Raw genomic sequence first — 25203 nt, 5'->3', positions numbered from 1 at the left:
CAAATTATAGTCCAAATTATAATTATTGATTTTTTGATGCTCCCCATGGTCTGGATCTTCACATCTCAGTCCTACTTCTCCTCGTTGTTTCCATATTTTCCAGTGTTGTATGTTTTTTATACAATCAGGACAGTAGAATATATCCTGGTTTGGGGAAGGGGCACTGGACTTTGGCCCACAGCCACTCAGGCATGATGGAACAAGGAAGATAAGAGGAGGATTTACTGGCAGGGAAATTGAGGGTGAGCTCTGGTAGGTGCTGGAGAGAGAATGGCTTCAAAAACTTGAGACATCTTGATATTTCAAGATGAACTTGCTGTAAATAGAGATTAGCTTTAGGGAATCCCATACAGTACTGGATACTATCACTACTCTCCTTTACAATAGTTCCACAGGCAGGCTAAAACCCAGCTTTGTCCAAGAAAGAACCTAATTTCTAAAAAATGAACCTCAGGAAAAACACTTCAACTACAAGGTTTTAAAAGCTTCTTTACATCACTTCCATCACAGAAAGCAATTTGTATAATTTTACTCTTAGACGGGGCAAGGCACATAGCATAAAATACAACTTTCAAGGGAGTCCTGATGCCATTTCAGTAAAGGATAGTGTACATATTTGAATGCTAGGCAATCCTAATATGGCAACCCCTAGCCCAAATTTGAGCAGAACCCAACTTTAACTCATACTTGCATTCGACCTCCACCTTGGCCTGCAGGGTGAGGGGGCTTCCATGGTCCTCTAAGAGGTCCCACAGGGCTTTCATCTGCAAAAGATGCACAGGCGTAACTTCTGTGAGGAATAATGGAACTGCTCATCATCCCAGGCAAGAAATAACTATCTGTGCATCAATTGCCATGGGGCCTGTTTGTATCCATGCAAGTCCTCTGCCATCTATTGCCCTCCAAGCCTCCAGAGGTGTAGAAGATACTGATTAAGATGGACTCAGTATCAAGCACTTCCACTGTCCCACCCAGGGAAAGTATCACAGCACACATGTAAGCTCAACTGAACAGAGAGCCATGATTTGTGGACACCACCCATGTCTTCCCTCCCACATTTCAACGTCACATTGAGGCTTTTTCACACATTACACCGAACAGAAGTGGAAGTTGTCCTTCTGCACATCTGTACAAATAACCCTCACTCCCCAAGAGTGCTCTCAAGTTGATGGGGAAAGGGATTTTGTGTCGGGAGAGACATGGAGATTAGCCGTGTGGACAGTAGATTTGCAGGACCCTGATAAAGCAAGAACTACCCATAAACCTCCATTCAGCAGCTGCATTTCATTAATGCCCTGGCTCTTTGACACATGAAGGATAGAGTTCACTTGCATTCAGCGCCTCTAAGGTTTTGCTGTTTTCTTAAATCTCCAGATATCTTTCTTGTTGCCTGTCTGGCTCTGTGGGCAGAAACAATCAAAGGACCATCCCCACCCCTCCAGCCATCATGTTGCTGTCATGACATGATCACGACACATCATGGCATTAACACGTCACTGTCGTGACACATCAAGACGCTATTGCATCACTGCATTGTTAAGATCTGCTCTCAAGACAGATAGCTCAATTGGTCGAGCATGAGACCCCTTAATCTCAGGGTTGTGGGTTCGAGTGCCACATTGGGTGAAGGATTCCTGCATTGCAGGGGGTTGGACCCTTGCGACCCCTTCCAAGGAGGAGGAGGAGGAGTTTGGACTTGATATCCCGCCTTTCACTCCCTTTAAGGAGTCTCAAAGTGGCTAACAATCTCCTTTCCCTCCTCCCCCACAACTAACACTCTGTGAGGTGAGTGAGGCTGAGAGACTTCAAAGAAGTGTGACTGGCCCAAGGTCACCCAGCAGCTGCATGTGGAGGAGCGGAGACGAGAACCCGGTTCCCCAGATTACGAGTCCACCGCTCTTAACCACTACACCACACTGGCTCCCAACTCTACCATTCTATGATTTTATAAGAAAAAGAAGAAATGATTAGATAAAATGTACTCACCATTGCCGGCGCCTCTACAGTTGCCATTATTAGACTCCATAGGGAAATCTGGCATGAATTGTTAAATATGTAAAGAAATGTTAGTATTTTTAATATTGGATTATGTCAACACAGCCACATCAAAATGCTCCAATTTTAATACACTAAATATTAGAAAATAACGAAGACTGTATTAATGTGGGGGGGGGATGGAGGGGGCTCCCTATATGTAGACAATGGCTTAAAATCAGGGACCAAGCATATGATCCCAGGTCTCCTGGTGGCCAATGGAGTTGGCTGCACACTCAGAGCACTTTTGGGTGCTGCTCTTGACAACTGGGCAGCCTAGCTTGTGTGCAGAGTTGGATCAGAGCCATTCTTTTTAACAGAAGCAAGAAAAAGATGAGGTGTTAAAAAGCTGAAGCAAACCTATTTGTTTTTAAACACGTATCCGTGACTTATGGCAGTGGTGAGCATGCCCTCTATCTCCCACCACACACATGGAGAAATGCTTATATAGATAAGGTCAGTTCCAGCAGTCTGTCTACTCCTTTTTGGAAGCAGGTGACCAGGGCCTGTTTATTTCGGATTTTACACAGGTGAGCTTTGGCTCTCAACACCAGCGACAAAAAATCACAAAACAGTATTCAAAACCAACCAACCTAGGGCTATCAGCCAGCTAAAACATGTTCATTAATCAACTTTCATTTAAATGGTAAATCACCCCATCAAGTAAGTTTAAATATATCTGCATATCACAAAAATACAAGCGTCTTCTTTGAGATCCTGAAGTCTAAGTTGCCGTGTGCAGCACAATTAGTCAAAGGTTTCCTCTCATTGCTAGAAGAAAGGACCATTCTTGATATTTTCAGTTTCCTTCCCTATGACAACAGTACATCAGAACCAAAATAAACCAAAAAACAAACTTTGCTACCCTATTAGTTGAAATGTTCATTTACAATTAAAATTGCACACCAGTTAATCAAATAAAGCTTTTGTTGCACTGTCTGTTGGTCAGTGAATTAAATGTTGAAGCTGCACGTAACAAAATTGTTAACTTGTTGCAGATTATCTGATATAAATGGGTAGAAGACACAATGCCACATTTCAATTTTTTCCCTAAAGTATTTCAGGAAGTATTCTGCTTAGGAAAAAGTATGCTACTTAATGTATTCCACATTTACAATGCAGCCACTGTTTACAGTGTTTCAGCATGTGAGATATAGATATATATTTTTACTATTATATCTACTAAGGGAGGAATTCAGTATTGTGCAATGGCGATCATTCTATCAGGACAAGAATTTCAAATTGCCAGCAAGAACAACCCCTCCTCTACTCTCCCCCATGCACTATTCTAGGGGTTCTCCTGAACTCCCCCAAGCCATTTGTGGGGTCACAAAGGGTTGAGAGGGGGGAAACCCAATTGCGCAAGCAGAGGTCCTTGCACAGGACTTCGGCTGACGGACTTGTTAGTTGAATTTTGCCCTAGACGTTTTGGAAACTTGTTTGTTCACTATGCATTTGGACACCTAAAGAGCTCATCACCCAAATGTGTACACTGGTTCCTGAGATCAAGGAGCAAGTTTCCATCTAAGCTTGGATACAATTGGATACAATTGAAAGAAAAGAATTGACTGAACTTTTCCAGTGGCGGACCTTGGGGTCTCAAATTTAAGTGATGCCCCCTTGCCTCCCGCCTTCCATTCCACATCATAGTTGTGGTGCCCCCGAAGCTCTGCACCCAGCGTGACCGAATGGGTCATACTCCCTTAAATCTGCCCCTGACTTTTCAAAAATGCACTGATTTTTCGTAGAATTCCCAAGCAATGAGGCTGCTTGAACATGTGTATGTGTGTATATTGCACTTTGTCTAAAACTCGGAATCAGCAGCCAGAGCATTAACTGCTACATTAGTAAAGACTGAGCATGAGAAAAGAAAAAAGTAGAGAGAAAAACAAAAGCATCACCGGATTCAGAAGTCTCAAGTGGCTCTCAAGGGCAGCGGCACTGCATCCTTTTCGAGCATCTGCTAGCCCAGTCCTCGCCGTCAACACTGCCGGGTGCACTCATGTGGGGTGCTGAGCGTTCGGGGAGCCTGTGCTCCAGCCCAGCCCTCACCCACTGGAGCCAAGTGGGACTGTGCTGCGCAGCCTGCTGGCCCACCCACCCACACAGGGAGGAGTCCAGTTGGCCAATGTGGCTCTTGGTAGGTGAATCCCCCCCATCCCCAATGGGCGGTCATTCAGCGAGGGAGCTGGAGACGGGGCGGTGAGGCTAGGCCAGGCTCTGGGGCCCAGAGACTTGGAACAGGCAGGGTGAAACGGAGATCCCTGCATGGGGGCACCTGGCTTGTGCCCCCTAAAAATCGAGCACCCAAGGCTATGGCCCCCCTGGCCCTCCCCACGCTATGCCCCTGCTCAAGGGTTTCAGGTCTTGCCCAACCTTGCTGGCAGGGTTTGAACCAAGGACCTTTTTGCACACAAAACATGCGCCATGATGCTGAGCTGTGCCCTCCTCAGGAAACTCATGAACCAACGATATGGTGGCCCCTAACCAATGTAAGCTGTATGATTATTATTTTTCTTCCTCCAGTCCTTTACCTCATAATGTAGCAGTAAATGCCAGACTCATGTAATGAGCCCCTGGGACTGTGGCCTCATCTGGCATCACACACTGCTCCCCCAGATTCTGCCAATGCTGAATGATACATCGGATACATCAGGCTGACCAGGATTTGTGGCCAAAAATGCTTATACACTGATCTCCTTCCTCTAGGCACTTCAGCCTACATCTCAAGTGAAATGCGGGTGTCACTGTGGTCTAAACCACTGAGCCTCTTGGGCTTGCCTATCAGAAGGTCGGCAGTTCGAATCCCCATGATGGAGTGAGCTCCCATTGCTTTGTCCCAGTTCCTGCCAACGTAGCAGTTCAAAAGCACACCAGTGCAAGTAGATAATTAGGTACTGCTGCGGCGGGAAGGTAAACGGCGTTTCCGTGCACTCTGGTTTCTGTCACGGTGTCCCGTTGCACCAGAAGCAGTTTAGTCATGCTGGCCACATGACCCAGAAAGCTGTCTGTGGACAAACACCAGCTCCCTTAGTCTGAAAGCGAAATGAGCGCCGCACCCCATAGTCCCCTTTGACTGGACTTAACCATCCAGGGGTCCTATACCTTTACCTTTCACCTTTACACCCCTGGTTACTCTGTGCAGACAACATTCTCAACTCCAGAAACCAGATCCAAATTAGCAACTAACTAGAATAGAAATGTTTTATTCTACTTTTAGAAGGCAGAATTATATTCCTTGGGGGAAAGTGGGTGGAGTGGGAGACAGAGAGAGATGACTTCTACATAGTGGCTGGCGTGTTTGTTTAATTTTTTTAATCAGAATTTAGAATGTCATCATGTTCCCATTCAGTGAAAGAAAGTCTTCATGGATTTCAGGCTGGAATCATTCAATGAAACCATTGTGCTCCTTCTGGTCCTTCGTAATAGGTAACTTTGGGGCAATTTGACAGAAAACGACTTCTCTGCGCTTTTGAATGCGACTGCTCTTAAATGGCTGCAGGCTCTGCCAAGGCTGGTTTCAGTGCAGATCTTGTTTTTCAGGAGCGCTGGGAAGCATCTCCACATGACGGGAGGAAGATGTTTGCAAAAACCTCAATATGAGACATTCACTAGCTCCCTCCTTGCTTGGGCACTCAAAACCACTTGCGCTGAAACCTTCCCAGCAGGTATCAGCCCAAGACAGCTGCAACAACAGTCTGTACTCTGTCTACAGACAGACCCGGGGAGTTAGGTTTAGAATGGCTGGAGCTTGAAGAGCAGATGTCAAAGTACAAGGCAAAGAGAGAAGGAGGAGTTGGAATTAGACTGAGGAGGGAGATGGGGACCAAGTAAAGCTGCTCTGCTGAGCCAAAAGCAGAGGAACGGTGGACGTTTTGACAAATCAGCAATGACTGATGTTTTAAATGGGTCTGAATCCAACACTGCAGGATATCAGGGGTAGCAAACATGGTGGCCCTCTGACTGTTGCTGTTTTTATGGCTCTGTTCTATTGTTTCCATGCTTGTATTCATGCACACTACTTGGTGATTTTGAGGTTTATAAATGATTTTACATAAAATAAATACATAAAATCATCTTTAACCAATAGACAGGTTGGCTGGGGCTCAGGGAAATTGGTGCATAGCTGTCAACATTTCCCTTTTATTAAGGGAAATTCCCTTATTCCAAATAGGATTCCTCACAAGAAAAGGGAAAAGTTGACAGCTATGAATTGGTGTTGAACAACATCCAGAGGACACCTAGCTGGTTATCCCTGATATAAGCTATGCAAGAGCAAACTAGCGTGGAGCCAACAGGCATTTTGCAGTTCAAGGGGGCAGAGAACGAACTATCACAATGAAGGCATGAGCTGTAAAAGGACCAGCTGTAAAAGGACAACCCTCATCCACAACTTCTGCTTTTTTTGACTCTTCCCATCTGTGCTGCTCCTTTTCATCACCTGACCATATGAAGGCCCACATTATATGTGCTCATCCCATATACCTTCATGTGTCTATTCCACATGTCCCTGGGGCCTTTCAGAGCCCTGTATTTGCAAGATCTGCATGCAGTCTGGAAGCCCCCCCCCCCCTTGATTCAGAAGATCTCTCATCCCTGTTGAATTAAGAAGCCTGTTTAAAAAAACAAAAACAAAACACCATGTACAGGTTTGGAAAATGGAAAAGATGAATATCTGAAGGCGGGCCCAAAATAGTTAACAGCCTTCTTTACTAGCTATGAAAAAGGCCAGATACACTGGACTGAGCCTGCAAAACTCAACAGATTTCTCAAAGCCTTACAGTGACAATCACCATCATAAATATACGACCTCATTATTGCTTTGACAATTAAAAAGGTTAATAATCTTTCCACCACAACAAAACTTGGTCAAATTAATCTGCATGTCTTCAACCCCATAATTTTTTATTGCCCACTTTTGTAATTTAATCCCAGTGCTTTCTTTTCCGGTGACATCCTTCCACCATCTAGGGAGAACCTGTTTGCTGGAAGAGCCAGTGAAATCAAAGGATGCCAATGCTGCCACCACCAAAAGACAAGGAAGCAGAGGGTGAATGCCATTCCTTTGATAGAGAGGGACATCAAGATGGTTAATCCGATTGAATTGCATCTGATGGCAAGATCTTAGGAGACTGCTCTGCTGTGAGAGATCAGAGGGAAGCAAGAATTCTGCATGAGAGAAGTGAGAATTCTGCAAGAGATCAAAGGGAAGCGAGAATTCTGTGTGAGAGAAGTGAGAATTCTGCAAGAGATCAGAGGGAAGTGAGAATTCTGCGTGAGAGAAGTGAGCATTCTGCAAGAGATCAGAGGGAAGCGAGAATTCTGCATGAGAGAAGTGAGAATTCTGCAAGAGATCAGAGGGAAGCGAGAATTCTGCATGAGAGAAGTGAGAATTCTGCAAGAGATCAGAGGGAAGCCAGAATTCTGCATGAGAGAAGTGAGCATTCTGCAAGAGATCAGAGGGAAGCCAGAATTCTGCGTGAGAGAAATGAGAATTCTGCAAGAGATCAGAGGGAAGTGAGAATTCTGCGTGAGAGAAGTGAGCATTCTGCAAGAGATCAGAGGGAAGCGAGAATTCTGTGTGAGAGAAGTGAGAATTCTGCAAGAGATCAGAGGGAAGCCAGAATTCTGCGTGAGAGAAATGAGAATTCTGCAAGAGATCAGAGGGAAGCGAGAATTCTGTGTGAGAGAAGTGAGAATTCTGCAAGAGATCAGAGGGAAGTGAGAATTCTGTGTGAGAGAAGTGAGAATTCTGCAAGAGATCAGAGGGAAGTGAGAATTCTTGCCCATCCCATTGCTGCTGTTCCTGCCATAGTAACACAACGGTCATGCCTGTCAATGTCTGCTCTTGTGGCATCAACATCACAGCCACCAAGTGCAGGAAGTTATACAGAAAAGTGAGACTGGGTTGCATGAAGAAGAAGTTTCCTTCCTTTGGGACAATCCTGTCTCTGGGTCTTCACAGTGCAACTCACGGGGCTTCTGCCCTGAGCCACATTGTGCTAGTGGGAAATAAAGTCATCTCAATTTACGCAGCAGTTGTGGGAGGATGAGATTAGAACCTTCCCAGGTGATTTGCTCCCCAAATTAACTGCGCAGATACATCCTTGAGTTTAGCACTTTGGTTACAGGAAATTTACGTGATTTCCCCTAGAAATCCAACAGGACTTTCCTCTCAGCTAACACATCAATGGCAATACTAGATTTTACTTTACTTAATTGTTGAATTCCTATCAAGCTATTTTTCCAAGGAGCTCAGCACAGTGCCCCTTTTAGAATCACAACAACCCTGTAAGAAGATAGCTGACAGATAGTGATTGGTCCATGGACACCACGTGGTTGAGCAGTCCTAATCTGACACTCTGACCATTTCACCATACTGGCTCTCAGCAGGAGAGGTTGCATAGGTTTATTTGATGCCTACTTGTTTGATAGTACTCATAGCGCAATTTCTTATAAGCAGCACAACTCCTTGTTCCACAAAATAGCACTTACTCCTCTCCCCTATAGCAATGTTTGACCTTTTTAAAACAACAACACCATTTTCCCTGTTTTGTTTCTTTGCATAATTCTGCAAATTACTTTCCCATTTCCAGCACTGGTCTTTATTAAAATTATTATTATTATTATTATTATTATTATTATTATTATTATTATATTTCCCCCTGAAGTAAGGCTACAGGTCTCTCCTTCCCACAATGTATAAAAAGGGGATGGGGTTTCATGCCAGTGAGACGCTAACAAAAATAAACTATTCTAGGATTTTGCCACCATTAGCTCAAGGGTCAAACAAGATGTTGCATGAAACTTGCACAATTCAACCCCAGCCACCTTTTCTTTTTCTTTACAATCAGTCCTGCTTGGAATGGTGAGAAGCAGAGAAATCACAAGGGGGGAGGGAGAGTACTTAACCCCTTCCTGCACGCCCTCACCATATTTCTGTTTCAAATTACCCCTCCCCCAACTGTTTTTTGTTTGTTTGTTTTGCCCCTGGCGGGGTTCGAAAAGGCTTCTGGGGAGCATTACATGTATTTATAGTTATCATCCGTTTCAGCCCTCTAAGCAGTAGGTTAATAATTGGTGGTGAAAAGCCACCTTTGGATTCCATAGACATTCTGTTTTGAGTCTATCTAACAGTCTGTGAGGGACGCAGGTGGCGCTGTGGGTAAAACCTCAGCGCCTAGGACTTTCCGATCGCATGGTCAGCGGTTCGAATCCCCGCGGTGGGGTGCGCTCCCGTCGTTCGGTCCCAGCGCCTGCCAACCTAGCAGTTCAAAAGCACCCCCAAGTGCAAGTAGATAAATAGGTACCGCTTACCAGCGGGAAGGTAAACGGTGTTCCGTGTGCTGCGCTGGCTCGCCAGATGCAGCTTGCCACGCTGGCCACGTGACCCAGAAGTGTCTGCGGACAGCGCTGGCTCTCGGCCTATAGAGTGAGATGAGCGCACAACCCTAGAGTCTGGCAAGACTGGTCCGTACGGGCAGGGGTACCTTTACCTTTACCTTAACAGTCTGTGAGCTTAGATCCTCAATGATTTCCTGAGTTTAGGAAAGGATTTGAGACTAGAGAAAACATCAGGAAGGGGCGAGCTGGGAACGGAATGTGACAAAATATGGAAGTGCTGTGACTTCTTGGGTGCAACCACTTCAACCTGCAAACAGAAGCAGTCTTTGGGAATTCTTGTAATCTGGGAATTTTAGACATGTGTGGTGGGGCTGGTGCAGGAATGAGCCCATCAGCTCCAACCCCCAGATCTGCCACCACTGTGAGCTGAAGGTCCACCATTAGAAGTGAGGAGTCTGCTTCTACCCATGTAGACTCACCACATGGTGCAAAACCCTGATTTCTGCAAGTTCTGCAGCACTTGTGACACCTCCAGGAGCAGAGGAGGCTTCCCATGTCTCAAACTCCTGGAGGACAGCAAGGACCCCACCAAGACAACACGAGGAATTCCCTGATCAGAAATAAAAACTCCTGAAGAGGGCTAGAGTGTCACATTTGTTAAGGGTCCCCCACAATGTAAAGCAAAGGTAAGGGAACATCTAATTTGGCCCAGGAGTCTGTTTCCCCCCCCCCCAAATCACATGTGTTGTCAGCTGTGGGGCAGGTAAAAGGCAATGGCTGCAAAAAAGCAACCGGGAGCCTCAGAGTGTGCTCCAAACTTTTCCTTTGGCACCTTTTAAACTTGGTGCTAAATGCAAGCACCACGGGGACTGGTTTGGTCCAAGTGGAACCGGTCGCTGTGAAAAGCAGGCGTTGCCATCAGCTGACCAGCAGCTGCTGGGTCCAGCTACAGGGATCTTCCTCTGTAGTGGGTCTTGCATTCAAGGTGGGCTGCAAAAAGAAACACTTAATCCAGTGGTTTTCAACCGGTGTGCCATGGCACCCTGGGGTGCCTTGAGTGATGGTCAGGGGTGCTGTGGGCAACACTGGCCTCTGTCCCTCTTTCTTTCCTTCCCTCCCTCCTCTGATGCCCTCTCATGCTTCTTTTTCCATCAGGCCACTAAGGCTGGGGGGCATCATCTTCCCAGGCCCCTTGGCATGAGGAGGCACCTCTCTTTGGGGTGAGGCGGCAGCTCAGAGACCAGGGACAGTGGTAGCAGCTGCCCAGAGGACTCTTAAGGAGAGGAGAGGAGCCTGAGGGAATGCTCCGCAAGGGAGGGTGTTCAAAGAGGGGTGAGGAGCTGCTGGTTCTGCAGGCAAGAGCTGACGTAACTGGGCTCCTGAGCCCCACAGGGGTACCAGAGAAAGAAAGTAGTTGGTCAAAGCGCCATGGGCTCAAAAAGGTTGAAACCCTCTGTCTTAATCTAATGCAGGCATAGGCAAACTCAGCCCTCCAGATGTTTTGGGACTACAACTCCCATCATCCCTAGCTAACAGGACCAATGGTCAGGGATGATGGGAATTGTAGTCTCAAAATATCTGGAGGGCTGAGTTTGCCTGATCTAATGCCATGGTAAAGCCAGGTGACTGACAGATGGGCAGCCCGGGCCATATGTAAAAAGTGGTCCAAAGATGGGGGGGACGTGTCAGGATCTTGCCCACCAGCCAGATCCAATTTCCTATACCTGACGTAGAACAAACCCCCACATAGAAAAACCTGCACAATGAAAAGTCTAGCACTTTCTCCCCTTGGCATCTAGTATTCTATACGAAGGGAAATTGTTTGCTGTTCACTATAAGAGGGCATTCAGTTATATGATCCCCATGATGTGGTCTGAAGTGAGTCAGTCTAAGAACAATTTTGCCATATGATTTCTGTCAACTCGATCCTAGAGAGAAAGTACAAGGAATGTATGGGCATCAAAAGGAATGAGACTGAACATTGACTACAAGTGATGAAGATTGCTAGGTGTTTTTTATTCTGAGGAACATCGATTTGTCTGGCTATATACTGGTAGTATTAGACAGGATATCTAGAGCTGGAAAATGTGTGGGAAAGGGTAGTGAAAATGATCAAGGGGTTAGTTAGAGCGCATTCCCTATGCAGGAGGGCTTTTATAAGAGAGATTTAGTTCATGATTGATGCTGTGCTATATGGCCCCTTGATCTAACCCCAAAAGTTCTTTCCACAGAATATAATGGAAACCCCACTCCTGAAAAGATTTGCCTGTGCTGGCCCAGGATTTGAGATTCGCTGGGGAGGCCTGCTCCTGGCCCCACCAACAGCAGAAGCCCATTGCATGGTGACACGAGGGCAGGGCCTTATTTGTGATAGCCCCGTTTCCTTCTACGTGTGAATTCCCCCCCCCCCCCGGAGGCATGGTTGTTGCCCGCACTAACTCAGTTTCCGGCAGCATCTTCAGACACTTCTTTTCACTCAAGGCTTTGGGGAGAGGCTGATAGGTTTTAGGAACAGGTGAACTGTATTGGTGTGATGGTTGCAATACTGTTTTAAAGCAACAGCTGGGGTTTTAAACGGCTTTTGCTGGACTCGTTGTTTTTAATCACCTTTTGTAAACCACCTCTTTCAAAATTGAACAAATCAACCGCTTAAAGAAGCAAACTTTCAACCTTTGGAATGAATAAGTGACACCCCTGAATAACAACCTTCGGTGATAACACAGATGGAAGGAGAGAACGTGAGGAACTAAAGGAGGCTGGCTGACTTCTTAATCATTTGAAACCAGAGAGGCTGCGTTGTTGGCTGGTGCCCATTGGGAGTGGTAGGCCAAAGGCTGGGAACCTAACAGTAGGTGGCGCCAGAGTCAACTGTCCCCATCCTCCTCCCTGCTGAGTTCTACAAGGGCAACACTGAGATTAAGGAGGAAGGCAATCTGACAACCAGGGCCACTACCCTACCAGCAGGAAGGTGCAGGCTGGGTGAGGCAGGCTGAAAGGTTGGTGGGGCAGTGCCCCACCAGCACAGATGAACCAGCCTCCACTGCAGAGGGGGAATGAGTATGGAACGGTATGAGCGAGGACTGTCTCAGGTGATGAAAGCCGGAGGGTTTCAGAAATGTTGAGAGCTGTGGTTTGCCAAAATCAGGTAAGGTGAGCAGCAATGGTTATAAGCAGGAGGTGGACATCTATGATGCAGCCATCTCAGAACAGGAAGCTACACATTCCAGGGGACCAGAAGAAGATAAGAGCACTGGGGGAGCAGGTGAGGAAAGATGGCTGATTCCACAGTGCTTTTGACTTGAGTTTTCTGGGATCAAATTGGATTACTGAAGGGGGGGGGGGGAGAGAAATCTGAAATGGGCAAGGTTAGCAGGCCTCACTGAGATTTTTTGTTGTTGGAATTGCGCAACAAGCTGTTTAAATTTTGGGTAAGTGGACATGGAAACTGGAAGGATTGGCCCGGCTTACTTTGAATGAAGGAGAGTGATGGCTAAGTGGAGAGGGGGAAATATGCAAATAGTGGATGCTGGAAGGATGCAGTAAGACAAGCTTCTGCCCAGGTGTGGGGCGCATTGGTGGACCCAGAAAAACTTGAGCGTATCATCATCATCATCATCATCACTTTTAATTTGTAAACTGCCTTTCTATTTCACAATACTCAAGGCGGTATTGGTTAGATGATCCTAGGAGAAGATTAGGGGGCTTCAGAAACTTCAAGATCTGCTGCAGGATCATGCAGCACAAGGGATCCTGTTTCTCTTCCAGATTCGTGCTGGAATGCCAACTCCCATCCTCCTGGACCACTGGCCACGCTGGTTGGGGCTGATAGGAGTTGGAGTGCACAATTTTTGGAGGGCGCCTCTGATGGGAGTTGCTGGGGAAGGGAGTGCCAGAAGGTTTAAGGTAGGGGGCAGAGATCATGGGGGCGTCTTGGAAGTGTGTGTAAGTGTGTTCTGGGAGGTGGGGTGGATGGGGGGGGGAGGTCAGGCCGGCGGGGCGGAAATGGCAGTGGCGTCGGGCGCGTCACTCACCGGATCCCTCGGCCGTGACGATGGCCTCCGGGGAGATGCAGACGCCTCGGTCGTAGACGGGCAGCTCTTCGCAGGCCAGGCTTTCGGGCCACGCGTGGCCGTACTTGACGAGCACGGGCTCGCAGCCGGCGCGGGCCCTCTCGCAGACGGATTTGCAGGGCTTGATGGGCTCGTGCTGGAAGTCGATGGTGCAGATGGGCGCGTACATGGCGCACAGGAAGAAGAGCAGGTCGGCGCTGCAGTGGATGCCCAGCAAGCCCTCGAACTGCTCCATGGCCAGGATGGCGTTGGCCTGCGTGCTGTGGTGCAGGTGGTTGGGCATCTTGGTCATGTTCCAGGGCAACGACTTGCACAGCGGGATGCGCACCGGCTCGCACGACGCGCCCGCGGCCGGCGGCGGCGCCCAGCTCGCCAACAGCCCGCCCAGGGCGGCCAGCAAGGCGGGCGGCGGCAGCAGCAGCGCCACCATCGCCCTCGCCGAGGAGGAGCCCGACGGCGGAGACGTCCGCGGCGGCGCCCCCCTCCGGGGCAAGACCCTCGCGCCGCCGAGAGAGCTCTCCTTCCTGACCCCGCGCGGCGGAGGGACTCCTCCGGGGTCCGCCCCCTTCTCTCCCTCGGGGACCAGGTCGACCCCTCTTGCAAAAGTCCGGGTTGAGGTAGGGGGGGTTGTGGAAATCGGAGGGAACTGGCTGGTACAAGGGGTGGGCGCTCCTCTTCTCTACATCGGGAAGGAAGGCGACTTTGGAGCGGCGCGCAGAGGGACTTGGAGACGTCGCCCAAGAAAAAGTTTTGGAGGAGAGAGAAATCGCGCTGCTGGTCGATCTCGGCTCGGGCTGCTGGCTGCACAGGCGAGACCGGCTTCGCTTGTGTGCGGCTGGTGGAATCAGCCCCTTTTTCACTTTCCACCTCCTAGCCAAGGAGCCCCGGCTCCTCCTCTTTCTGCGCCGCGCGCTCCTGGTCCCACCCCTCTCCGCCGCCTCTCTGTTCCTTTGCAAGGGAGGAAAGAGGTTGTTGGGGGGGTGGAAGACGAGAAGGAGCGAGGAACTGCATGACCTGAGGCTCGCATCCACTCCCATCAGTTATAAGTCACTGTTTGTCGTCTCCCACCCCTGGCTCTTCTGCTTATCCCCTTGGAAAGTTGCAGGCGCGCGCTCCTCTCCATCTGTTGCTTTCTCGTTTCTGCCTCCGGCTGCCAGAAAATAAAATAAAGGTGATCCTTGTGAAGGGATTGGCTCTCCGAGGTGGCGGACGGGACACCCACACCGTCGAAGGATCATAAATCTAAAAGGCGGGGGGGGGGGGGCAGAGAACAGGCTGGATTTCCAAAAACCATTTTTTTATTTTAAAAAGCAGCGCGTGCTCGCGCGCGCTTTCCTTTCCCCATAAATATCCCTAAATGAAAAACAACGACGGCGAGGTGTTGATCTCCCATCTCTGCTTAAACAATCCTGTTTGAACTTTCTGTTTTCTTTCTCCAGCAACTGAAATAAAGGGAGCTCTCTCTTTCTGGCTTAAGTCTGCCGCAGCTGCCCTCTCTGCAAGAAAAGAGGCTTTTCATTGTCCTGGCTGTATCCCCGCTTCTCCCCCCCCCCCCCTAAATATCTCTGGGAAAACTTGCTCCGCAGTGGCCAAAGGAAGCTCTTTCCACGTGGATCCAGATGCATTTAATCTAGGGGAGAAAATAGAAAGCAGATCTTCGCTCACCAGCAGCAATTCACCCCAGCCCACCCCCACCCCTCTTTCCAGCTTCCAGCTAATCTCCTTTTCAGGGCATGGCAGAGAATGCAATGACCTAGGGGAGCACCAGTGTCCCGCTCCATGGCAGATACACACACACACACACACACACACACACACACACACCACCACCACCACCCCCCCCCCCCGAGGCGGAGCGGTTGGGGGAGCAGTTTGAAACTATTCATCGGACGGCGGCAAAACTCTCCGGGAGAGACAACATAACAGGAAATCACCTTTGCTCTCTCTCCCCTTAAAATATGCCTTTGTTTTCTGCCGGTTCTTTCTCTCCCAGCTGATCCGGCCCAGAGGAAACTGATACCCTCTGCTCTCCCTCTGCTGCGTCTTTCCCAAAGCGCCCACGATAATACACAGTGCTCATTGATTTGACTTGCAGGAAAAAGTTAGAAGGGGATGGAAGGATGGATAGATAGAAAAATGTAGATAGTTCTGCTTCCCTTGAGATGTGCAAGAGGAGTTCCTAGCTGCTGGCATGGGCATAGCGGGGGCGGGCAGCTGCCCCCCTAAATCAAGTAAATAAATAAAAATGCGTTTTGTTATTGATATTTTATTGAGAAATTTTCAATTATAAAGTGATACAAAGAGTGTGTAAAGGGGAAAAAATATATATGACTATATATAAAAAATATCCTAACCCATACATTCTTTATTATTGAAATATACTCAGAGTCGCAAAGTGATTTCATGCTCTTTATTCAGCTCATAGTGGTGAGGAGGAATGAATGAATGTCCCCTCACAGTATCTGCTTTATATACATTATTTACACAATGGGCTGCACATGATTGGCTAATTCTGGAATTCTACTGTAAGCCAATCAGGTTGTGGATTCACTTCTATCTGGAGCAGGATTGGGTGGTTTCTGCCAACCAATCATACTGCTGCATTGTTCTAGGACCAATCAGACTGCTGCATTCTGAATCCTATTGTTCTAGGACCAATCAGACTGCTGCCTTTTGGATCCTATTGTTCTAGGACCAATCAGACTGCTACAGTTTGGATCCTATTCAACTCAGTACATAACACCCCTCCCCTCTAAGTTCCAGTCCTGCCCGGGAGGTCGCATTCATAGTCCTCAAGGTATGCCGGCGGCCTACGTGTGCGTTGTGGCCTGGGGTGTTCCCTGGTCCGGGCTCCGGGTTCTGGCTCGTGTTCCAAGGATGCTGGCTGTGATGCGGCTGTTTGGTCTGGTGCAACCGGCTCGCTCAGTCGTGGTTCTGGTTCCGGTGTCCTTTCGGCCTCACGGGTCCTCTCTGTATTTACTGATTCTGCCTCTCCTGCTGGCCCCTCCTGCTCTATGGGCCTCACTGCCCCGCTGTTCCCTTGGGACTCCTCTGACCTGTCCTCCTCCTGGTTTTCTCCCGGGAATCGTCGCCGTATCTGGTCGCAGTGGCGGCGCCAGCATTGCCCCCCATCCGTTAGCACCTCGTACGACACGGGGCCAGTGACCCTGGTGATTGTGGCGGGTACCCATGCTGGGCCTGCCCCAAAATTCTTTGCGTACACTGGGTCCTGGGCCTCGAAGGTCCGGGGGTTCCTGCCTTCCCCCACCACTACCTCATCCTGAGCTCTATCGGGGTGAAGGCGGTCCAATCTGATTGCAAGGCGCCGACCCATTAGTAGTTCAGCGGGGCTCCGGCCAGTCGTTGAGCTGGGGGTGCTGTGCTGTGCTAGAAGGAATGTGGCAAGGCGGTACTCCCAGTCCCCTTGCGTCATGCGGCGAAGGGTGTCCTTGGTGGTCCGCACCATGCGTTCTGCTTGGCCATTGGTGGCAGGGTGGAACGGCGCCGAACGGATGTGGCGGATGGCGTTCTGCGCTGTGAAGGTTTGGAATTCTCCTGACGTAAATGCAGTCCCGTTGTCTGAGACGAGAGTGTCAGGGAGCCCGTGGGTTGCAAACAGCCTGCGTAGTACCCGGATGGCTGCGGACGTGGAAGTGGACGGTACCAGTGCGACTTCCAGCCATTTGGTGTAGGAGTCCACCACTATGAAGAATGTTTTCCCCTGAAAGGGGCCAGCGAAATCCACATGCAGGCGTGACCATGGTGCTCGGGCGGACTCCCAGGACTGGACTGGGGCCCTTGGGGGATCTGGGCGGGATTCTTGGCAGGCCTGGCAGTGTTTGACCCAGGCCTCTATCTCTCCATCGATCCCCGGCCACCACACATAACTCCTGGCAAGGGCCTTCATTCTTACTACCCCTGGATGTGTCTCGTGTAGGGCTGTGAGGACCCTTTTGCAGAGGGGCTGGGGAACAACGACTCTGCTTCCCCATAACAGGCACCCCTTGTGGGCCGACAGTTCATGTTTGCGGGTTGTGTAGCCGGCGAATTCTGGCCCGGGGCTGCTGCTGGGCCATCCCCTCCACACCCAGTCCAGGACCCGGGAGATGACCCTACCTTTCTTGGAATGGTGTGCAACTTCTTGTGCCTGAATGGGGCGGTCGGGAAGCAGCTCCAGGCTCATAACCTCTTGTGCAGGTGCTGGGTCAGGGCCTGTTTCCGGTAGTGGTAGCCTGCTGAGGGCGTCCGCATGGCCCATCGCCTTCCCAGGTCGGTGAATCAGTGCATACTGGTAGCTGGCAAGGAAAATTGACCACCTGAGGACGCGAGGAGACAGCACTTGGGGGGTCTGCTTTTCGGGGGCAAACAAGCCAAGCAACGGCTTGTGGTCAGTCACCACGGTGAAGGGCTGCCCGTACAAGAAATCATGGAATTTTTTTACTCCCTTTACGATTGCCAGACCCTCCTTGTCGATTTGCGAGTAGTTCCGCTCGGTTGTGTTGAGTGTCTGGGAAAAGTACGCCACCGGTACCTCTCTTCCATCCGGGAGTTGGTGCCCCAGGACAGCTCCAATGCCATAGGGTGAGGCGTCGCATGCTAGCACCACCGGCAGCCTCTCGTCGAAGTATGCCAAGACCGAGTTTGAGACAAGCAAGTCCTTGACTGCCTGGAATGCGGCCTCCTGGCGCTGGCCCCACACCCAAGGGGCCCGCTTGTCCAGGAGTCTGTGTAGGGGCTCCGCTACCGCCGCCTTGTGGGGAAGGAAGGAATGGTAAAAGTTCAATAGTCCCAAGAAGGCCTGAAGTTCAGTCTTGCTCTTGGGCGCTGGGGCATCACAAATGGCCCGTACCTTGTCCCCAGTCGGGTGGACCCCTTCTGCGTCCACCATAAATCCCAGAAAGTCCACCTGAGGCACTCCTAGTAGACATTTTTCCCGCTTCACCTTGAGACCCGCCGTCTGGAAACGGTGCAGAACGGTGCGGAGGCGGTCCTCAAACTCCTCTGGTGTGGGGCCGGCAATCAACACATCATCGAAGAAGGGGGTGACGCCAGGAATCCCTTTAAGGAGAGAGTCCATTATATTCTGGAATATGCCTGGTGCCACGCTGACACCGAATTGCAGCCGCTTTACCCTGAACGCTCCTCTGTACGTCACAATCGTCTGTGCCTCTGCTGTGGCCTCATCTACTGGCAGCTGTTGATATGCTTGGGCCAAGTCCAGCTTGCCAAAAATTTTCGACCCAGCCAGGGTGGCAAGGACATGGCTGACCACTGGCACTGGGTATGCGTGGGCCGTGAGGGCCTTGTTTATGGTACATTTGTAGTCTGCGCAGATGCGGACCGAACCATTAGGCTTGACGGGTGTGACGATTGGGGTTTCCCAGGGAGCATTAGGCACCGGCTCCAGCACTCCTTGCTCTACGAGTCGGTCCAATTCCTCGTCTATACGGGGTTTCAAGGCGAACGGGACCCGGCGGGCCTTGAGCCTGACCGGTCGTACTGCGGGGTCAAGCTGTAGCGCAATGGGGGGGCCCGTATACTGTCCCAATTTCCCATCGAAAACCCCTGGAAATTCCTTGCATATGGCGTCCACGTCCACTTGTAAGCTAGTGTGGTTCACCCCGGTGACAGCTAGCCCCAGTGGTCCAAACCATGCCAATCCCAGTAAGCTAATGTAGGGGCCCTTGACCACAAGCAAGTCCAGTTGCCGCGTCCGCCCTCGGTATTGCACCCTGAAGGTCCCCACCCCCATTGTGGGGACCTTACGTTTCTGGAAGTCCCGGAGGGTGAATGGGGCTGGCCTGAGTTTGGGACCCCCAGTGGGACACAGTTTCCTTAAGGTCCTTGCCGAGATTATGGATAGAGTTGAACCCGTGTCAAGCTCCATGCGGCATGGGGCCCCCTCTATCTGTACCTCTACATAAATTTTCTCTACGTTGGGGTGGGGCAACTGGTATACCTGGAAGTCCGTGAGCTCCGTCGAGTTGCCTTGGTGCGTTGGGCCCCGGGACCTGGGGCTCTTGGATTGGTCATCTGATGCCTGGTGTCGGGTGGGCCGAGCCCGACACACCCGGGCGATGTGTCCCGATTTTCTGCACTGCCTGCACTCTGCGTTGCGGAAACGGCAGGTCCTCCTCTCGTGACTCTCCCCGCAGCTTGCGCAGTTCCCTCCTTCTCGTCGAGGCAGCTGTGGTCTGTGCGCTGCTTGAGTGCGCTGCTGTACTCGGTGCACCTCCTCCCTGTCAGATCCTGAGTCGTCGGTGAGGTCTTCATGGTGGACCCTCGGTTGGGATGGCAGGCTCGGCCGTGCCTCTTGGGTCGACCTCTCGGCAGCTTCTGTTGCCAGGGCCTCCTCCAGAGCGACCTGGAACGTTAGGTCCTTCTTAGCGTAGAGGCGCCGTTGCAGCTTCTCATCCTTCAGGCCACCGACGAGGCGGTCACGAAGCATGTTCTCCAGCTCTGAGAAGTTGCAGAACCAGGCGGCTTGGCGGAGAGAGGTCACAAACCCAGTTATGGTTTCCCCAGGGGCTTGCCGCTTTGCGTAGAAGGCATTTCGACGAGCCACCACTGAGGGCTGCGGCGAAAAGTGCCCCTTCAGCTGTTCCATTATTGTTTTGTATGGAACAGTAGCGACGTCTTCAGGCGCAAGGAGAGCCCGGGCGATTTCAAACGTCTCCTCTCCGCAGACGCTGAAGAATATCGCCCTCTTCTTGGCGTCTTCTTCGTCGGTGACCCCTTTGGCTTCTAGGAGGAAGGTGAAACGGGAGGCGTACGCTTCCCAGTCTCCAGATGCTGGGTTGAATGGCGAGAAGCTGCTGTTGGCTGCCATTCTGAGTTCCTTGTGCCCCGGAGCTGAAGCCTGGATACACGGTGCGAGGCAGCGGTGCGGCAGTTGGCGGTGCTGCGGTGCTGTGTGTGGCAGTCAGCTCAGCGGGATCCCATTCTCGTCGCCAGTGAAATATACTCAGAGTCGCAAAGTGATTTCATGCTCTTTATTCAGCTCATAGTGGTGAGGAGGAATGAATGAATGTCCCCTCACAGTATCTGCTTTATATACATTATTTACACAATGGGCTGCACATGATTGGCTAATTCTGGAATTCTACTGTAAGCCAATCAGGTTGTGGATTCACTTCTATCTGGAGCAGGATTGGGTGGTTTCTGCCAACCAATCATACTGCTGCATTGTTCTAGGACCAATCAGACTGCTGCATTCTGAATCCTATTGTTCTAGGACCAATCAGACTGCTGCCTTTTGGATCCTATTGTTCTAGGACCAATCAGACTGCTACAGTTTGGATCCTATTCAACTCAGTACATAACAATTATGTTATCATGTTATCAATCCACTGATTCAAGGAGATCATTTCTTTCTTCTTCCAGTTCCAGGCCTGATATTGATGAACTGGAACTGGAATAAATAAAAATACTTAACAAACTGACTATTTGCATTGCAGGTAACTCAGTTCTGTCCCCCAACATCAAGCCAGCCACTCCCCTAAAATAAATCCTGGCTACGCCCATGACTGCTGGTGGGGAAGATAATTAACAGGGACAAGGAAAATTAAGCTGCACCCTACATTGAAAGCTCTGTTACACCACTTTAACAGTCATGGCTTCCCCCAAAGCATCAAGGGGACTGTAGCTTGTTAAAGAGTACAGTTAGGAGATCCCCTCTTCCCAAGTCACAGCTACAATTCCCAGAGTTCACAAGACTGAGTGTTCAGCCATTCTGAAAACTGTAGCTCTCTTAAGAGGAATAGGGCTCTCTTACAATTCCCATGACATGGGTGTTAAAGTAGCACAACAGTGCTTTAAAAGTTTGGGCAGATGTGGCCTTTAATATATTGAATTAAATTACTGTGCTATTAATATATTAAATTGCATAAATTTGGGCACAAATAAGACAAGGTTTTTGTTGTTGTTTAAGGCATGCTGTTGTTTTTTAAGAGAAGACTCAGGTAGGCACTGCGTCAAGAACCATCTTTGAAGAGGCATACCAACAATCTCCTGTGTGAGAGACAAGGAGTCTCTTGCAATCCATAGTTTTTACTATGTGCTAGTATTTTTTTAAAATATTAATAAGAACTGTTTTTAAAATGTATGTCCCAATTACTCCAAAGCACTTCTTTAGCTGATCAGAATGCTTTTTTGAGTGATTTCACCTCTTAATCAACTAAAAAAAGCATCAGCCCTATCATTTACACATTCTGAAACCATTTTATATAAATCAGAGAGTGAAGCAGCATTCAAGCCCACAGGTTTCAGGAGCCTTAAAGACACTTTACATTGAGGGAGTTATTATATTGCTTTAAATGGACCTAGCTGATCTAATCATGGCTAGCGTTCAGTTTGCAGAGACCCTTGGTAAAATAAGCTTTGGTGTGTGTTCCCCCTCCCCCTTTTGCAGGTGAGTCTTTGTCAGATTTCTTAGAGGTAGCAGACAACACCGGTGCTCTGAACAGCACAGGACAGCAGGGTCTGGAAGCTGCTATTGAAATTTTCCATAATGCCCCCATGTGGTGTCACACCAGTGCATTGTGGGAATATCTTTGAGCAAGTGTCAGTAGTGGGACCCAGGTGGTGGCTTGCTTATTATGGGCCTGGATGTGGTATTTTTCAGTCTTGTTTTGAAGGGATGAGATTGGCTTTATCTTCCCTTCACAAGCTTTCTGTGTTGCTTTCTGTATTCCACCTCTCTATCTGCCAAGACTCAAACTGCAAACCTGGTTTCCAATTAAAGACTTACTGTGGGTTTTGCAGAGAACTTACGGCAAGTGGGAAGAAGACAGGACTGCAAGAAATCTGTCTGCGAATCCATTATAGATCTGCTAATACAAATGGTTGTAAAAACTCACCCCAGGCTGACACTTGGCAGGAATGTTTAAATCACAGCCCCGAAGAGAATGTTTTACTGGGATTCAACTTCCACAAACATCTGTTGATTTTGTGTGTGCGCGTGTGCAAAAACCAAACAGCCATCCCATCCCACATCAACAGCAAATCAGATGGGCATGTTATAGTTTGATATTATCCAAGGTTGTTTTTGAGGAGATGCAAGTTCACTGCCATCAAGTTCATGGTTGCTCCAGGATTTTTATCAGGCTCTGGATGTTAGCTAGTAAAGCTTTTCTGCTTTGCAATGCAGTAACAGTGTTGCCATATTTACAAAGTGTTTTTACATATCTGAATATGAAGGGAATGGCCATAGAGCACATGTGAGATACCTAGCTATCTCCCACTTGGACTACTGCGATGCGCTTTATGTGGGGCTACCTTTGAAGGTGATCCAGAAACTACAATTAAGCCAGAATGTAACAACTAGACTGGTGACTGGGAGTGGCCACCGAGCCCATATAACACCAGTCCTGAAAGACCTATATTGGCTCCCAGGATGTTTCTGAGCACAATTAAGTGTTGGTGCTGACCTTTAAAGCCCTAACGGCCGCAGCCCAGTGTACCTGAAGGAGCGTCTCCACCACCATCATTCAGCCTGGACACTGAGGTCCAGCTCCGAGGGCCTTCCAGTGGTTCTCTCACTGTGAGAAGTGAGGTTACAGGGAACCAGGCAGAGGGCCTTCTTGCTAGTGGTGCCTGCCCTCCCATCAGATTTCAAGGAAATAAACAGCTATCTCTATCTGACTTTTAGAAGACATCTGAAGGCAGCCCTATTTAGGGAAGTTTAATTTCATGTTTTATGTTTTATGATGTTTTTAATACTTTGTTGGGAGCCACGCAGAGTGGCTGGGGAAACCCAGCCAGATGAGCAGGGTATAAATAATATGATGATGATGATGATGTTGCTGTTGTTGTTATGTCTGATCTACAACCACCATCAATGATTAGGTCCTGCCTTCCACGTCCTTCCACCACCATTCATGGATACCTCAGTTAGGTGTGCGCATGCCCCAACAAGGTGGAGACAGAGGTAGGTACAGGTGAGTGTGTTTGCAAACTTCCAAACTTTGCACGTCTGGAATGTGTGGCCTACTGTATAAAGGTAAGACTTAGATCCCTTGTTTCCCCAACTTTTGCCTGTGGCTCCACACCAAAAAAATTGCATTTGGCCCTCGAAGCATTGTCCATGGGAGAATGTTGGCTGGAAAAGGTTCTCCATTCCTGGTATATGGTTATGTCCTTAAAACTTACTCTGGAGTTGCACCTACACCAGATGAAATTCCTCAGCCTTACAAAAAAAAAAAAAAAAAAAAGTATATTGGCTTCTAAATTGTGGTTAAATGGCTCTTTTCACCATGTAGATCAGCTCCCCGTGTATACTTAACCAATCTGTTTACCTTAGCCCCACAGTAAGTGCTTTCTACTAGCAGTGCAGAGTCAACACAGCTTAGGGACAGTGTCAATTTGTACTCTGGCTAACACCTCAGCAGTTTCTAAACAAACTTCAGCTCACCTTAATTATCTGTGGCTAGTACAGCAGGATAATTAATTCGACTTCGCCAGATGGTTATCTGTCTGCCGTGATACTGCAGTAAAAATCCCTTTTCTCAATTTGTCAATAATTCAACACAATGTGAGAACTGAGCAAAATTTTGCAGTATGTCTATTTGTAGAATTGCATTTCTCCATTTCCAGTAAAGTGGTACCTTGGGTTAAGAACTTAATTCGTTCTGGAGGTCTGTTCTTAACCTGAAACTGTTCTTAACCTGAGGTACCACTTTAGCTAATGGGGCCTCCTGCTGCTGCTGCATGATTTCTGTTCTCATCCTGAAGCAAAGATCTGAACCCGAGGTACTGTTTCTGGGTTACTGGAGTCTATAACCTGAAGCGTCTGTAACCCGAGGTACCACTGTAATATGTAGGCTCTTCACAGTCACCCACCTAAGGTCCAGAATAATTGTATTTAAATACATATGCAGACCCTCCAAGTGTCTCCCTATTTTCTAGGGACATCCCTGATTTAGGGAAGCTGTTCCAGTTTCTGATTTGATCCTGGAATGTCACGCTTTTCCTTAGGATGTCCATATTTTCATTGGAAAAATATTGGATGGTGTGGAATTATCCGACCCCCCAAAGCCGTCTGAAGGCAATCTTGTATAGGGAAAGGTTGTTTTTTTTTAAGTTTAATGTTTTATTCTGTTTTTATATATGTTGGAAGCCGCCCAGAGTGGCTGGGGCAACCCAGTAAGATGTGTGGAGTATAAATGGCAAAATTATCATCATGGAATGTGACGTCCCTGTTTTCATCGGGAAAATGTTGGAAGGTATGACATATGTAGTTTTGTTTCCGTGTTTTTACGCAATTGTGTTGGCATTTGTGAACACCTCTCTCAGGGGGAGAGCAGCATGCGCACACTCCATGGTGTTTGTTCCATGGCACAACCTCTTGTTACCTGTGATAACGGTCCATGGGTTAAGGAGGCACAATACTTGCCTTGCCCCATGTGCTGGCAACCCACGCTAGGCCACTGATTTAATTTCACTGGCCTTGGGTGATCAGTGGTCATTTGACCGGCCCCCGATCCGCCCCCGAACTGAGCCGCCTGCTCGCGCTGTACTAAACTGGCGCAGCGCGGTGCAGGGACTCGTTTCCGCAATGCCGAAAATCGAGTTTGCGCATGTGCAGGTGCTGAAAATCGCAGGCGCGCTTGCTCACACACGTGTGCAATCCGGCCCATGGATAAACCTTGCTGACCCTTGCTTTTGTTGCTGACATACGCCTGACTCAAGCCCTGAGACCTGCTTAGTTTCCACAAGGTGGCAGCATCATTTGACCTTGGACAACTTTTCTGGGTCC

General features: G+C 48.9%; 1 protein-coding gene across 2 annotated transcripts in view; it reads right to left on the bottom strand.

Annotated features, from left to right (window-relative positions):
- FRZB (frizzled related protein) overlaps positions 1–14655 on the bottom strand; it is a 33876-nt gene extending 19221 nt beyond the window's left edge. Inside the window, exons 1-2 of one of the 2 annotated variants that reach the window (XM_080972778.1) lie at positions 13410–14655; positions 1987–2034 (exon numbers count right to left, since the gene is read on the bottom strand). In XM_080972778.1, coding sequence (XP_080828904.1) covers positions 1987–2034; positions 13410–13878 — 517 coding nt within the window. In that variant the 5' untranslated portion in view covers positions 13879–14655. The remainder of the gene's footprint in view (positions 1–1986; positions 2035–13409) is intronic. The other variant, XM_080972779.1, reaches the window with a different exon arrangement.
- Positions 14656–25203: the final 10548 nt, after the last annotated feature.

Source organism: Podarcis pityusensis (genome assembly GCF_964106645.2).
Source record: "Podarcis pityusensis genome assembly, chromosome: 1".
Classification (NCBI taxonomy): Eukaryota; Metazoa; Chordata; class Lepidosauria; order Squamata; family Lacertidae; genus Podarcis; species Podarcis pityusensis.
This window is presented reverse-complemented; position numbering and strand designations above follow the sequence as displayed.